Source organism: Choloepus didactylus, chromosome 1, assembly GCF_015220235.1.
Source record: "Choloepus didactylus isolate mChoDid1 chromosome 1, mChoDid1.pri, whole genome shotgun sequence".
NCBI classification, from domain to species: Eukaryota; Metazoa; Chordata; class Mammalia; order Pilosa; family Megalonychidae; genus Choloepus; species Choloepus didactylus.
In genome coordinates, this window is record NC_051307.1 from 90,964,189 (window position 1) to 90,978,194 (window position 14,006).

The 14,006-nt window shown below is 36.8% G+C and overlaps 1 protein-coding gene across 2 annotated transcripts in view; it reads right to left on the reverse strand.

Annotated features, from left to right (window-relative positions):
• CCDC14 (coiled-coil domain containing 14) overlaps nucleotides 1-14,006 on the reverse strand; it is a 71,167-nt gene that overhangs the window by 42,976 nt on the left and 14,185 nt on the right. For both annotated transcript variants that reach the window (XM_037837109.1, XM_037837115.1), the window contains 4 exons: nucleotides 7,991-8,227; nucleotides 7,786-7,877; nucleotides 6,401-6,944; nucleotides 4,223-4,364 (listed from right to left, as the gene is read on the reverse strand). In XM_037837109.1, the coding sequence (XP_037693037.1) occupies nucleotides 4,223-4,364; nucleotides 6,401-6,944; nucleotides 7,786-7,877; nucleotides 7,991-8,227 (1,015 nt within the window). The remainder of the gene's footprint in view (nucleotides 1-4,222; nucleotides 4,365-6,400; nucleotides 6,945-7,785; nucleotides 7,878-7,990; nucleotides 8,228-14,006) is intronic.

Consider the following 14,006-nt stretch of genomic DNA (forward strand, 5'->3'; position numbering starts at 1 on the left):
CTCACTAGCTGTTGTGGCTTTGCAGGCTCCAGATCCATAAATCTAAGCTACTTTCCAACCAGGAATCCTATTTTGTTGCTTTCCAGTTTCTTGAAAATGTTGTGCAGGTCTCATCCTGTACAACATCTATAGCTGATGCAACTGTAATGCAGAATGCAGAAGCACTTGCAAATGCGCTTTGATTCTCTACAAAGTATATTAATAAATGGACTGGAGTGTGGCCTTTGTGATCACCACTGAAATATTCAAAGTTAAGATATTATTGAAAATATGTGGGTGATTTCTTACATTCCAAGATGAAGTCTTACCTAAACGATTTAAGAATATAATCCCGGAGAACCTAGGTGAGACAGGGCAAAAATCACCTCCATGAAAAATACTAGATAAAAACCAGAAGGTGACCCAGAATACAGGTTTCAGCGATGCACCAGCTGGACAAGGTCTGCTAGAACCACAGGGGCCATACACTTGGTGAACCCAGGAGTCTGCATTCTGAAACGAGTTGAGTAAGCCGGCTGAAAGACCCAAGACCCGCGGCCGCGCTGCGGTGTGGGGAAGCTGGGGGTTGGCGCTTGGAGGCAGACTGATTCTTTTATTAAAAAAAAAAAAAAGAGGACAAAACCCAGGAGTGGCTGCAGTTGCGACGGTGGGAACACAGCAGGAGTGGCTAGCCGGCCTCTCGGTGTCTGGCGTGGAGGATAGCCCGCAGCAGATTCCCTCAGGGTCAGGGGAGTAGAGGTGAGAGCCAGATAGAGAAAGAAACCCCGCTGCTTGCAGCTGGCCCCCCGGAGGGCTGGCGGCCCGGGGCTTCCCTTGAGGGACAGCACGCACTTGTGACATAGCACAGCATTCCCTAGGCAGAGGTACTGGAAGATCACAGCTGAGAAGGGGGGCCCGCTCGGAAAATCCAGGGATGCTACGCCAATGCCGGTGGTTTCTGGGTCAGCAAGAGAGTCAGTCTGGGGCAGAACTGAAATGAAGGCTTAGACTCTTGCAGCGGCCTTGAATCTCTGGGAACACCTGGGGGGTTTGAATATTAAAGCTGCCCTGCCTCCCTAGCCACCCGGACACACGCCCCACATTCAGGGCGGACAGCTCCAGCAACACACCCAAACTGAGTTCACCAACTGAACCCCATAAGAATCATTTCCCCACACACCACAAGGACAAAGTTGAGAAGAACTGACTTGAGGGGTATAGGTGACTCACAAACGCCATCTGCTGGTTAGTTAGAGAAAGTGTATGCAACCAACCTGTATTTCTGAAAAATTAGATTGGTATATTTTTTTTTTTTACAACTTGAAAGAACCCTATGAAGCATAGCAAATGCCAAGAGGCCAAAAACAACAGAAAAACTTAAGGCATATGATAAAACCAGACGACATGGAGAACCCAATTCCAAACACCCAAATCAAAATATCAGAAGAGACACAGTACTTGGCACAATTAATCAAAGAACTACAATCAAGGAACAAAAACATGGCAAAGGATATAAAGGACATGAAGAAGACCATGGCACAGGATATAAGGGACATAAAAAAGACCCTAGAAGAACATAAAGAAGATATTGTAAGAGTAAATAAAAAAGCAGAAGATCTTATGGAAATAAAAGAAACTGTTGGCCAAATTAAAAAGACTCTGGATACTCATAATACAAGATCAGAGGAAGCTGAACAACGACTCAGTGTCCTAGAAGTCCACAGAACAGAAGATGAAAGAACAAAAGGAAGAATGGAGAAAAAAATTGAAAAAATTGAAATGGATCTCAGGGATACGATAGATAAAATAAAACGTCCAAACTTAAGACTCATTGGTGTCCCAGAAAGGGAAAAGAAGGGTAAAGGTCTAGAAAGAGTATTCAAAGAAATTGTTGGGGAGAACTTCCCCAACCTTCTACACAATATAAATACACAAAGCATTAATGCCCAGCGAACCCCAAATAGAATGAATCCAAATAAATCCATTCCGAGACATATTCTGATCAGACTCTCAAATACTGAAGAGAAGGAGCAAGTTCTGAAAGTAGCAAGAGAGAAGCAATTCACCACATACAAAGGAAACAACGTAAGACTAAGTTGTGACTACTCAGCGGCTACCAGGAGGCGAGAAAGCGGTGGCATGACATATTTAAAATTCTGAGAGAGAAAAATTTCCAAGCAAGAATACTTTATCTAGCAAAACTCTCCTTCAACTTTGAGTGAGAGCTTAAATTTTTCACAAACAAATGCTGAGAGAGTTTGCCAATAAAAGACCTGCCCTACTTCAGATACTAAAGGGAGCCCTACTGACAGAGAAACAAAGAAAGGAGAAAGAGATATAGAGAATTTTAACAGACATATATAGAACCTTACATCCCAAATCACCAGGACACTCATCTTTCTCTAGTGATCACGGATCCTTCTCCAGAATGGACCATATGCTGGGACATAAAACAAGCCTCAATAAATTTAAAAAAAAAAAAATTGAATATATTCAAAGCACATCCTCTGACCACAAAGGAATACAAATAGAAGTCAACAATTTTTGAATTGTAACTCCACTATTTTACTTCCTACATGATATAAAATACACAAACTCTAACGACAAATCAGTGGTTTTGAACTCAATGTAAAATATGTAATTTTTGACAAGAACAATATAAAGGTGGGGGAATGGAGGAGTATAGGAACATAGGTTATGTGTCCTATTGAAGTTAAGTTGGTATCAAAGAAAAACAAGAGTGTTACGGATTTAAGAGGTTAATTTTAAGCCCCACAGTAAACACAAAGAAATTATCAGAGAATATGACCATAGAGATGAAAAGTAGAGTATGGGTTAAGAGAAATGGGGAAGGGGCAATGAGGAGTTAAGAAATGAGTGTAGGGTTGCTGTTTGAGGTGAAGGGAAATTTCTATAATGGAGGGTGGGAAGATCATCACATTACAACATTCTAAATGTGATTAATCCCACTAATGGAATGCTAGGGAGGGGGTGGAATGGGAAGATTTAGGCTGTATACGTTTCCACAATTGAAAAAAAAAAGGACAGTCTAAATAGATGACAATTGAATGCCAAGGATGATCCTGGATGGGATCTGAGGATGGAGGAGAGGAGGCTCAAAGGGACATAGTTGAAACATAAGAAAAAAAAAAAAAGGGAAATATAGAACGTAAGCTTTGTTATCTATGTTGAATCTCTTGCACTTCTTAGCTGCATTTAATGGGATTGCATAAAAGAATGTTCTTGTTCATGGGAATTGTATATGTGAATTATAGTGTTTGTTCAAGGATGTGTGCAGCTAGCTCTCATATGATCATAAGACAGAGCAACAGATGATGGATGATAGATATGGAGGGAGGGAGGGAAAGAAATAGCAGTGTGACAGCATTTTAAAGTTGGTGGAGTGGGGTATCAGGGGAGGGGGGTCAGGGTATGCTGGAGTTCTGTGTATGGGGTTTGTATTGTTTTTGCAACTGTTCCTATAACTTTGAATGTATTTCAAAATAAAATTTAAAAAAAAGAATATAATTCCAACATAAGACGGCCAGAAGAAAAAAAATCTAAGAATTTAAATGAGCTTTTTCTATCTCTTAGTGTGGTAGGGCTACTAGTGTTCACCCATATCAGGGTCTCCTTTCCTCCCTGGGTATATGGTAAGTATGGGATGATAAAAGTCCTAGACCCTTATATTAGACAGGGCCATGTGCCTTGTTTTAGCCTACAAAATAAAAGCAGAGGTGACTGCATCACTTGCGGGCCGAGGCATGTAAGAGTTTCATGTGCTATACCCGTGTTCTCTTCTCCCAGAGAACATACATTGAGATAGTGACCTCATAAGATGGAAGGAACGTAGATCCTGAGTCACAGGATGAAAGAGACACTCCAATGATCCATGCTGGTCCTGACATGAGGGAGAAATGAATTTTTGCTGTGCTACACCACTGAGAGGTTGGACTTTGTTACTGAAGCATACCCTAGACTAACCTGACAGATACATTGAGGTACTTCATTTCCTGCTTTACACACTAGTAACTGAGTGACCAGAGGTAAAAGAGGGAGTAAAAGCAAGGAAAGAGTTAGAGAATGTTGACAATCTTTGGAAAATGGAGAAGAAAAGGTAGACTCATATTAAGGCAGTAAATCTGTTTTCCTTATGGAGTCTTAGATATCCCATATGGAACTTTTATTTTGCCTGGGGACATCTCTGCATACAAGATGAAAATATTCAAAGAGCATTTCTTACCTGCGTAAATGAGCATTTTCACTTCTTAGTGGTTGTATAGCCAGTGCTATTTCAACTTCAATATTTGTGTGTCCACTTACTGCCGGAAGCAGAGATACGCACTCTTCCACTTCTGTAATCAACCTCTGAACTTCTGAATCCCCTATAAAAGGCAAAAGAAATGAGTAAAAACAGTATTGCAAATTGTTTTTGGATAAGATTAGCATGTATTACTAAAAAAGAAAAATTTTATAGATATGTACACATTTGCTATAAATTCAACTTAATTATTTATGAATTTACTATACAAGTCCCATTTCCTCTTTCAGAAGAACTGTAAAGATATTAAGTTCAGTATATTAAAGGTTAATCTTAAATCACAGGATTATTATATTAGTGATTTTCTTCCGTTAGAGTCTAGAAGGAAGGTAGTTGATACATATCTCCTAGTTTATATTTACCAAAGAACTATACTGGACTCCTATAATTGCTATAGGGTCTCCTGTAATTGCTTACCATATTAACATTTAAAACACAATCTTGATTATAGCATAAACAACTTATCTTAGGTAATTAACTTATATTAAGTGAGGGTATACTAAGTTTAGGTTTTAATATTTAATTTTAAAATACTAGATTTAAACTAGCCATGCCTCATTTGATGTGGCATCAAAAGCTGTACCATTCTTATTAATTGTGGGGAGTGGATGTTTTGGGAGGTTGTAAGCAGACACAGGTGGAAGGTGGATATTAGATCTTTTGTCCTTTTATTTTTGTTCCCGCATTCTCAAATTATCCATGGACTGAAAATATTTAAGAATTGTAACATTAACCATCTGATATCCAAAAAAGTTCTAAAGTATATTCTACGTTAGAAAAAATTACTCAATTCCATGGGGTGTTTTTATACTCTGATGAAAAGTACATGCACACAGTAAACAATTGTGTCCAATTACCAAGGAGTCCTCTACCAATCCCTTTTAGAGCAGTTTTGCTTATGGGCTTTGGAGGTAGAGACCTGGGCTCCACCATTTTCTAGCAATATAATCTTAATCAAATTATTTAATTCTTCAAGCCTGGCTTTCAACATGGTTAAGTGGAGATAACACAGTACCTCATAGGGATGCTGAGAGGATTAAATGAAATAATGTTCTCCAAGCCTCAGTTTCCTCATCTGAAAATTGGGGCAATTAGAGTACCTCAGAGTCGCTGTGAGGATTAAATGAGATAATGCATATGAACACTTAGCACAGTGCCAGGCACGTGGTAAGTGTTCAGTAAATTGCTATTATTGTTACTATTACTGATATCATGATTATTTGGTTAACTGAATGGTAACAAGTTAAAGGTCTGAAAACACAGCAATTTTAATACATTAAACATTTGGATTAATAATGTTTTCCTATAGACACATTTTAAGATTTGATTGTTTTTTGGTCAATCTGCAAAAATCAGATATTCAGTCATGCTTCCACTATCAATACTGTCTTTTCCAAGATGACAAATCTGTAACTCACCCCAAATAAAAGGCATTAACTTTAAAAAATAGAAACATAATGAAAACGAATGAATACAACCTGGATCAGAATATGCTTCCACCTAGGACATTTTTCTTGATTTTAATTTTTAAAAAATTCTAAAAGTAAACTAAAAAGGGAATTAAAAGGTTTAGGCTTTGTCTCAAAGTGAGATTTGTTAAATAGTAACAGTTGGTCATTAAAGAAATGATGGAGAAAGATCTCTACATCTTTTAAAAATAGGAAAAATAATCAGTCTACTACGGATCATTTTTAGGTGTCCTCTAACCCTGAATTTTTTTTAAAACAGTTTTAGTCACACCCATATAATCCATCCAAAGAACCCTAAAATTTTATCTCCACAAATTCTCTTTGGCTGAATCTTTTCAAGGTCCTTTGGACCAAGTAGAATGTATACTTGCAAGCAAAAGACTATTTGACATTCCCCACATATTTGAAATCTAAAGGGAACGAGAAGGGATCAAAACCTAAAAAATAAGCATTAAGAGGCAGAACTCATTTCCTTACTGGCTTAAGACAAGAGTTCTATGGAAAATACCACAAACTCCATGCTGATTATTCTCAATAATAGTAAATTATTAAATAATAATATTTGATAAATAATACAGCAATGCTGTTTAGCATAACATCATGCTAAGAAAATTATAAAGTACTCATCTACCTTGTTCTGCTACCAGGGCCTTGAGCTCTCCCAACAAATACTTTATAGTTCTAACTTTTTCAGTGGTCTGGTTAACATTTTTTGCCTTCTGGAGGTCCTTGAGTATTCTTGCCTCTCGTGCATGCATGTTTAAATCTTTTCCTTCACTTGTGGTCTCTCCAATTTGTTCCCTGGTACATTTTTGTTCATTAGTGGTCAAGAAAGCAGGCTGTGACCGAGTGGAGCTTCGGTGTGTATGACGGTCCACACGAGCTTCTTTTCCATGAGAACACAACAGAGACATATATGTTTGGAAACACTTTCGTAGGTCTGCCTCCTTAGGAACTCCTTGCTGTGGCAAAATCCCATTAGCAAGATCCAGCAGCTGATATGTTAGAATAGCTGATTTATCAGTTTTGGGCAAGGAACATGGAACTCCAGAACTGTTCTTGAAGGAATTCCTTGGACTATCATCAGTACAGTTCAAACAAACTGTTTTACCTTGTGATGCAAACTGACTGCAAACTGACTGACAGCTCACACTGTCACCATCAGTCTGAACTTCCTGCAGAAAGAGAAAAACAAGTCTTCAAAGGTGCAAGCACTCACGTGCAGGTATTAATTGCAAAAATTCCAATCAGAATTCTTAGAAAATGATGGAGTTCCATATTACCAGTGAGTACAATAAAGATTCTAGGTTTTCAAACCTTAAATAGTTCACTCTGCAATATGGGAACATTATAAGGCCTTAAAATAGATTGTTTGCAAATATCACACGTTTTATGGCATCGAAAATTAGTTGTTTTCACTATTTGCAAACTGGGAAATTGTATTGTGAGAAAATAAGCTCAAACACAAATGACTTGTACATAAATATACTTACAGAAATATTAAAGTAGTAAAAAACTATCTGTTACTTGAAGTCTAGTAATAGGGAAGTAGTTATAGAAACTATGGTATATTTATTAATATATAGTAGTTACCACTAATGAAAAATCTTCAGAAGGTATATAATAGAAAACTATATTTATAAAAAAATGTTAAGCTAAAAAAAGCAGAATATAAAACTGTATACAATTTAACTACAACTATATTTTAAACGGAAACCATATTTAACAAATAAAAACCAAAAACAAAACCTACAGAGAATTAAATGATTGGAAAGCACTCTTATCAATGTGTTACCAGCAGTTGTGCTTAGGTGGTGGGTATGGGTGATTTGTTTTTTCTATTGTTGTCTCTACCATTGCCCTTAATAAATAAAATTTCTAAGAAAAAATAACCTTCAAAAAATAATTGGCCTTTACACCCTAGTACCTTAAGATACAATTAGTAAATCAGTCTTCCCTAGGATGACAATTTCTACAAGGGAATAATTACTTGCATGGTATAAAAACTGTACCCACAGAATGAACCACAGGGCAGGGTGGCCGCAGAGGTGACTGGACCCGGGTGGAGGTAGATAAGCTACAACTAGAATGTGGAGTTGCCTGAGATTCTGAAAGGTGAGAGGGAGAAAAAATCATTCACATCGCATACTGCTTATAAAATATACAGGCAATTTAATTACAGCTTATATTCATGCTTTTTTTAAAAATTACTCATACTAACCAGAACAAGACACTGTATGGCAAGGTATAACAGGAATTCCATTAGGGCAGTTCTTTGGAGCCAAGTTATTCATCAGTGACATTTGGGTCTGCACATGCTCACAGAGGGCTTGGTATATTATGGGTGAATGCATTCTATAATGATCTTGCAATGACCAATTTTGTGCTATGTCTGAGGAGTCTCTTTCATTTCCAGCAGAAGCTTCTTTAAGTATCTGTTTCTTATTATCTGAAGATACTAATGTACAAGAAGGAAAAGAAAGTTCTTAAAATATGATTCTTCAAAAACTTTTAGCGTAAGATCTTAAGTTAAAATAGGACTCTCAAAAGCAGCTTAATTCAACATCATATACTTCACAGAAGGGCTTTATTAGTATCACCCCTACATAAAATCTCCTCAAATTCTTTTTCAAGTTGGTAGATAATAAATTAAGTTTTCTCAGTAAAAAAGAATCCCTACTAGTCTTTAACATCTCCATTAAATGCTACCTGTAAAATTTCTCCTTCAATTATATTCTTTTTTAAAAGCAGTTTTATTGAGATATATTCACATACCACACAATCTATCCAAAGTGTATAATCAATGGCTTTTAGCATAATCAGAGTTGTGCATTCATCACAATCAATTTTAGAACATTTATATTACTCCACAAAGAAAAAGCCCTTACCCGTTAGCAGTCACTTCTCCATCTCTCTATCCTTCCCCAGCCCTACATAACTACTAATCTAATTCTGTCGCTATAGATTTAGTCATATTTACGTTTTATACAAATGGAATCATGCCACATGTAGTACTTTGTATTTGTTTCTTTCACTTAACATATTTTAAAAAATTATTATTATGTTTTAATTAGAGAGCTATAGGTTTACTTAAAAGTCATGTAAAAAATACGTTTCCATATACCCCCCTACTGTTGACACATTGGTGTGGTACCTTGGTTGCAACTGAGGAAAGAATATTAAAATATTATGTTAACTACACTCCAAAGACTGCATTAGGTGTATATTTTCCCATATACCACCCTATTATTAACACCTTGTAACAGTGACATACATTTGTTATAATTCAAGAACCTTCTCATATTTGTACTATTAACCACAGTCATAGTCCCTAAGAGGGTTCACTGTGCTATACAGTCCCATGTTTTATCCTCTAACTTTTCTTCTAGTAACATACATGACCCAAACCTTCCCCTTTCAACCACAATCACACACATAATTCAGCACTGTTAATTACACTCACAATATGCTTCTGTCGCCACTATCCATTTCATTTATAATAAACCTAATTAGAAATTCTGCATAAATTAAGCATCAGCTCCCCATCCTCTACCCCCAGTCTATCTCCTGGTAACCTATACTCTAGATTCTAACTTTATGAGTTTGTTTACTATAGTAAGTTCATTATCAGTGAGATCATACAATATTTGTCCTTTTGTGCCTGGCTTATTTCACTCATCATAATGGCCTCAGGGTTTATCCATGTTGTCACATTCATCAGGACTTCATTCCTTCATATAGCTAAACAATATTCTGTTGTGTATATATACCACATTTTGTTTACCCATTCATTAGTTGATGGGCACTGGGTTGCTTCCATCTTTTGGAAATTGTGAACAATGCTGCAACAAAACATCAGTGTGCAAATGTCTCTTTCAGTCCCTGCTTCCACTCTTCTGGATATACACCTAGTAATGGGCCTAACGGATCATATGGCAATTCTATACTTAGCTTCCTGAGTGTTCTGGTTTGCTAATGCTACCGGAATGCAAAATACGAGAAATGGATTGGCTTTTATAAAGGGGGTTTATTTGGTTACACGGTTACAGTCTTAAGGTCATCAAGTGTCCAGGATAAGGCATCAAGAATCGGGTACCTTCACTGGAGGATAGCCAGTGGCATCCGGAAAACCTCTGTTAGCTTGGAAGGCACATGGCTGATGTCCACTTGTTCCCAGGTTGCATTTCAAAATGGCATTCTCCAAAATGTTGTTCTTGGGGCATTTTGTCCTCTCCTTAGCTGCAGCTCTTCTTCAAAATGTCACTCTCAGTTGCTCTGAGGTCCTTCTGTTTGTGAATTCCTTTATATGACTCCAGTGATCCAATTAACACCCACCCTGAATGGGCAGGGTAATACCTCCATGGAAATTATCCAATCAAATGTTTCACTCACAGTTGATTGAGTCACATCTCCATGGAAACACTCAAAGAATTCTAATCTAATCAACACTAATACATCTGCCCACACAAGACTGCATCAAAGAACACGGAGTTTTGGGGGACATAATACATCCAAACTGGCACACTGAGGTAGCACCAAACTGTATTCCACAATAGCTATCCTATCAGCAGGGAATGAGTGTTCCTATTTCTCCACATACTTCTCACATTTGAGTTTTCTGTTCTTTTAAAAGTGGCCATTCTAGTAGCTGTGAAATGATATTTTATATGGTTTTGATTTGCATTTTCCTAATGACTAGTGATACTGAGCATCTTTTCATGTGCTTTTTGGCCATCTGTATTTCCTCTTTGGAAAAATGTCTATTTGAGTCTTTTGCCCATTTTTTAATTGGGTTGTCTTTTTATTGTTGAGTTGCAGGATTTCTTTATATATTCTGGATATTAAACTCTTTATCGGGTATGTGGTTTCCAAATATTTTCTCTTGTTGAGTAGACTGCCTTTTAAGTTTCTTGGCAAGTCCTTTGAAGCATAATTTTGAGAAGGTCCCATTTATTCTTTTGTTTCTTGTGCTTTGGGTATAAAGTCTAAGAAACCATTGCCTACCACAAGAACTTGGAGATGCTTCCCTACATTTTCTTCTAGGAGTTTTATGGTGGTGGCTCTTACATTTAGATCTTTGATCCATTTTGAGTTAATTTTTATACAAGGTGTGGAATAGGGGTCCTCTTTCATTCTTTTGCATATGGTTACCCAGTTCTCCCAGTACCATTTGTTGAAGAGACATTCTGCCCAGTTGAGTGAACTTGACAGCTGTGTTAAATACTAATTGGCCGTAGATATGAGAGTCTATTTCTAACTCACAATTTGATTTCATTGCTCAATATATCTTATCTTTATACAAGTATCATGCTGTTTTGACCACTGTAGCTTTGTAACATGCTTTAAAGTTAGGAAGAACATTGCTCTTTTTCAAGATGTTTTTGGCTTTTGTGGCCCCTTACCCTTCCAAATAAATGTGATAATTAGCTTTTCAATTTCTGCAAAGTAGGCTTTGGAATTCTGATTGGGATTGTGTTGAATCTGTAAATCAATTTAGGTAGAACTGACATCTTAATGATATTTAGTCTTCCAATACATATTGCAGGAAGTCCTTCCATTTATTTAGGCTTTCTTTGATTTCTTTTAGCAATTTTTTTTTTTAGTTTTAAGTCCTTTACATCCTTGGTTAAACTTATTCCTAGATATTTGATTGTTTTAGTTGCCATTATAAATGGAATTTTTTTTCCTCCTCAGATTGCTCATTACTAGTGTATAGAAACACTACTGATTTTTACATGTTGATCTTGTATCCCACCACTTTGCAGAGCTCGTTTATTACCTCTACTAGCTTTCTGATAGTTTTTCAGGACTTTCTAATATATAGGATCGTGTCATCTGCAAATAGGCAAAGTTTTACTTCTTCCTTTCCAATCTGGATGTATTTCTTTCTCTTGCCTAACTGCTCTAGCTAGAACTTCTAGCACAATGTTGAATAACAATGGTAATGGAGGCATCCTTTTCTTGTTCCAGATTTTAGAAAGCTTTCAGTCTTTCACCATCAAGTACGATGTCAGCTGTGGGTTCTTCATCTATGCCCTTTATCGGGTTAAGGACGTTTCCTTGTATTCCTCTCTTTTGAAGTGTTTTTATCAGGAAAGGATGATGGATTTTGTCAAATGCCTTTTCTGAGTCAATTGAGATGATCATGTGATTCTCCGCTTTTGATTTGTTAGTGTGGTGTATTACACTGAGTGATTTTCTTGTCTTGAATCACCCTTGCATGGCTGGGGTAAAACTCCCTTGATCATGTTGTGTAATTCTTTTAATGTGCTATTGAATTCAATGTGCAAGTATTCTGCTGAGGATTTTTGTGTCTACATTCATTAGAGAAATTGGTCTGTAATTTTCTCTTCTTGTAGTATCTTTATTTGGCTATGGTATTAGGGTAATGTTGGCTTCACAGAATGAGTCAAGTAGTGTTCCCTTCTTTTCAATTATTTTTTAGAAGAGTTGGAGCAGGATTGGTATGAACTCTTCTTGGAATGATTGGTAGAATTCACCTAGGAAGCCATCTGGTCCTGGGCTTTTCTTTGTTGGGCGGTTTTTGACAACTAATTCAATCTCTACAAGATCTCTGCTGAGATCTTCTATTTCTTCTGGAGCCAGCATAGGTTGTTTGTGTGTTTCTAGGAATTTTTCCATTTCATCTAGGTTGTCTAATTGGTTGGCATACAGTTGTTCATCATATCCTCTCATGATCCTTTTTGTTTGTGGGATGTCTCCCCTTAAGTTTCTCATTTATTTGCATCTTCTTTTTGTCAGTTTAGCTAAAGTTTTGTCAATTTTATTGATCCTCTCAAAGAACCAACTTTTGGTTTTGTTAACTCTCTTCAATGCTTTTTATTCTCAATTTCATTTATTTCTGCTCTAATCTTTGTTATTTCTTTCATTCTGCTTGCTTTGAGATTGGTTTCTTTTTCTAGTTCCTCCAGGTGTGCAGTTAGGTTTTAGATTTTAGCTTTCTTCTTCTTTGTTAATGTAGGGCCATAAATTTCCTTTTCAGCACTGGCTTCACTGACTCCCGTAAGTTTTGATATGTTGTGTTCTCACTTTCATTCATCTTGAGATATTTAGTGATTTCTCTTGCAATTTCTTCTTTGATCCACTGACTATTTTAAGTGTTTAACCTCCATGTATTTGTGAATTTTCTAGTTCCCTGCCTCTTATCCATTTCCAGCTTAGCTTCAACTCCATTGTGACCAGAGAAAGTGTTTTGTATAATTTAAGTATTCTAAAATTTATTGAGACTTGCTTTCTGACCCAATATGTGGCCTATACTGGAGAATGATCCATGGGCACTTGAGAAGAATGTATATACTCCACTGCTGTTTGGGGGTACAATGTTCTGTATATGTCTGTTGGGTCTAGCGCATTTATCATATTATTCAAGTTCTCTGTTTCCTTATTAATCATGTCTAGATGTTCTATCTATTGATGAGAGTGGTGTATTGAAGTCTCCAACTATTACTGTTAGAGACATTTATTTCTCTCTTCAGTTTTGCCAGTGTTTGCCTGAAGTATTTTGGGGCACCTTGGTTAGGTGCTTATATACTTATGATTATTTCACCTTGGTGGATTGCCCCTTTCATTAATATATAGTGTCCTTTTTTGTCTCTTATAAGAGCTTTGCATTTAAAGTCTATTTTGTCATTAGTATAGCAACCCCAGCTCTTTTTTGTTTACTCTTTGTGTGGAATATCTTTTTCCAACCTTTCATTTTCAACCTATTTGTGTCCTTGGGTCTAAGGTAAATCTTTTGTAGACAGCAGATAGATGGATCATACTTTTTATCCATTCAGCCAATCCATGTCTTTTGACTGATTAATCCATTAACACTCAATGTTATTACTATAAAGGGAGTACTTCAAACATTTCATCCTTTGGCTTTTATATGTCATGTTATTTTTCACTCTCTTTTTACCCATTTAGTTACCCTTACTGATAATCTTCATTTCTACACTCTCCTCCAAACCTCTCTCTTCTGTCATTTCCTTTCAGCCTGCAGAACTCCCTTTAGTATTTCTTGTAGGGTAGGTTTCTTGTTGACGAACTCTCTCAGTTTCTGTTTATCTGTGAATATTTTAAACTCTCCCTCATTTTTGAATTGCAGATAAAGAATTCTTGAATGGCAGTTTTTCTCTTCAGGACCTTAAATACATCAAACCAGTGTCTTCTCACCTCCATAGTTTCTGATGAGAAATCGGGGCTTAGTCTTATTGCGGATCCCTTGTATGTGA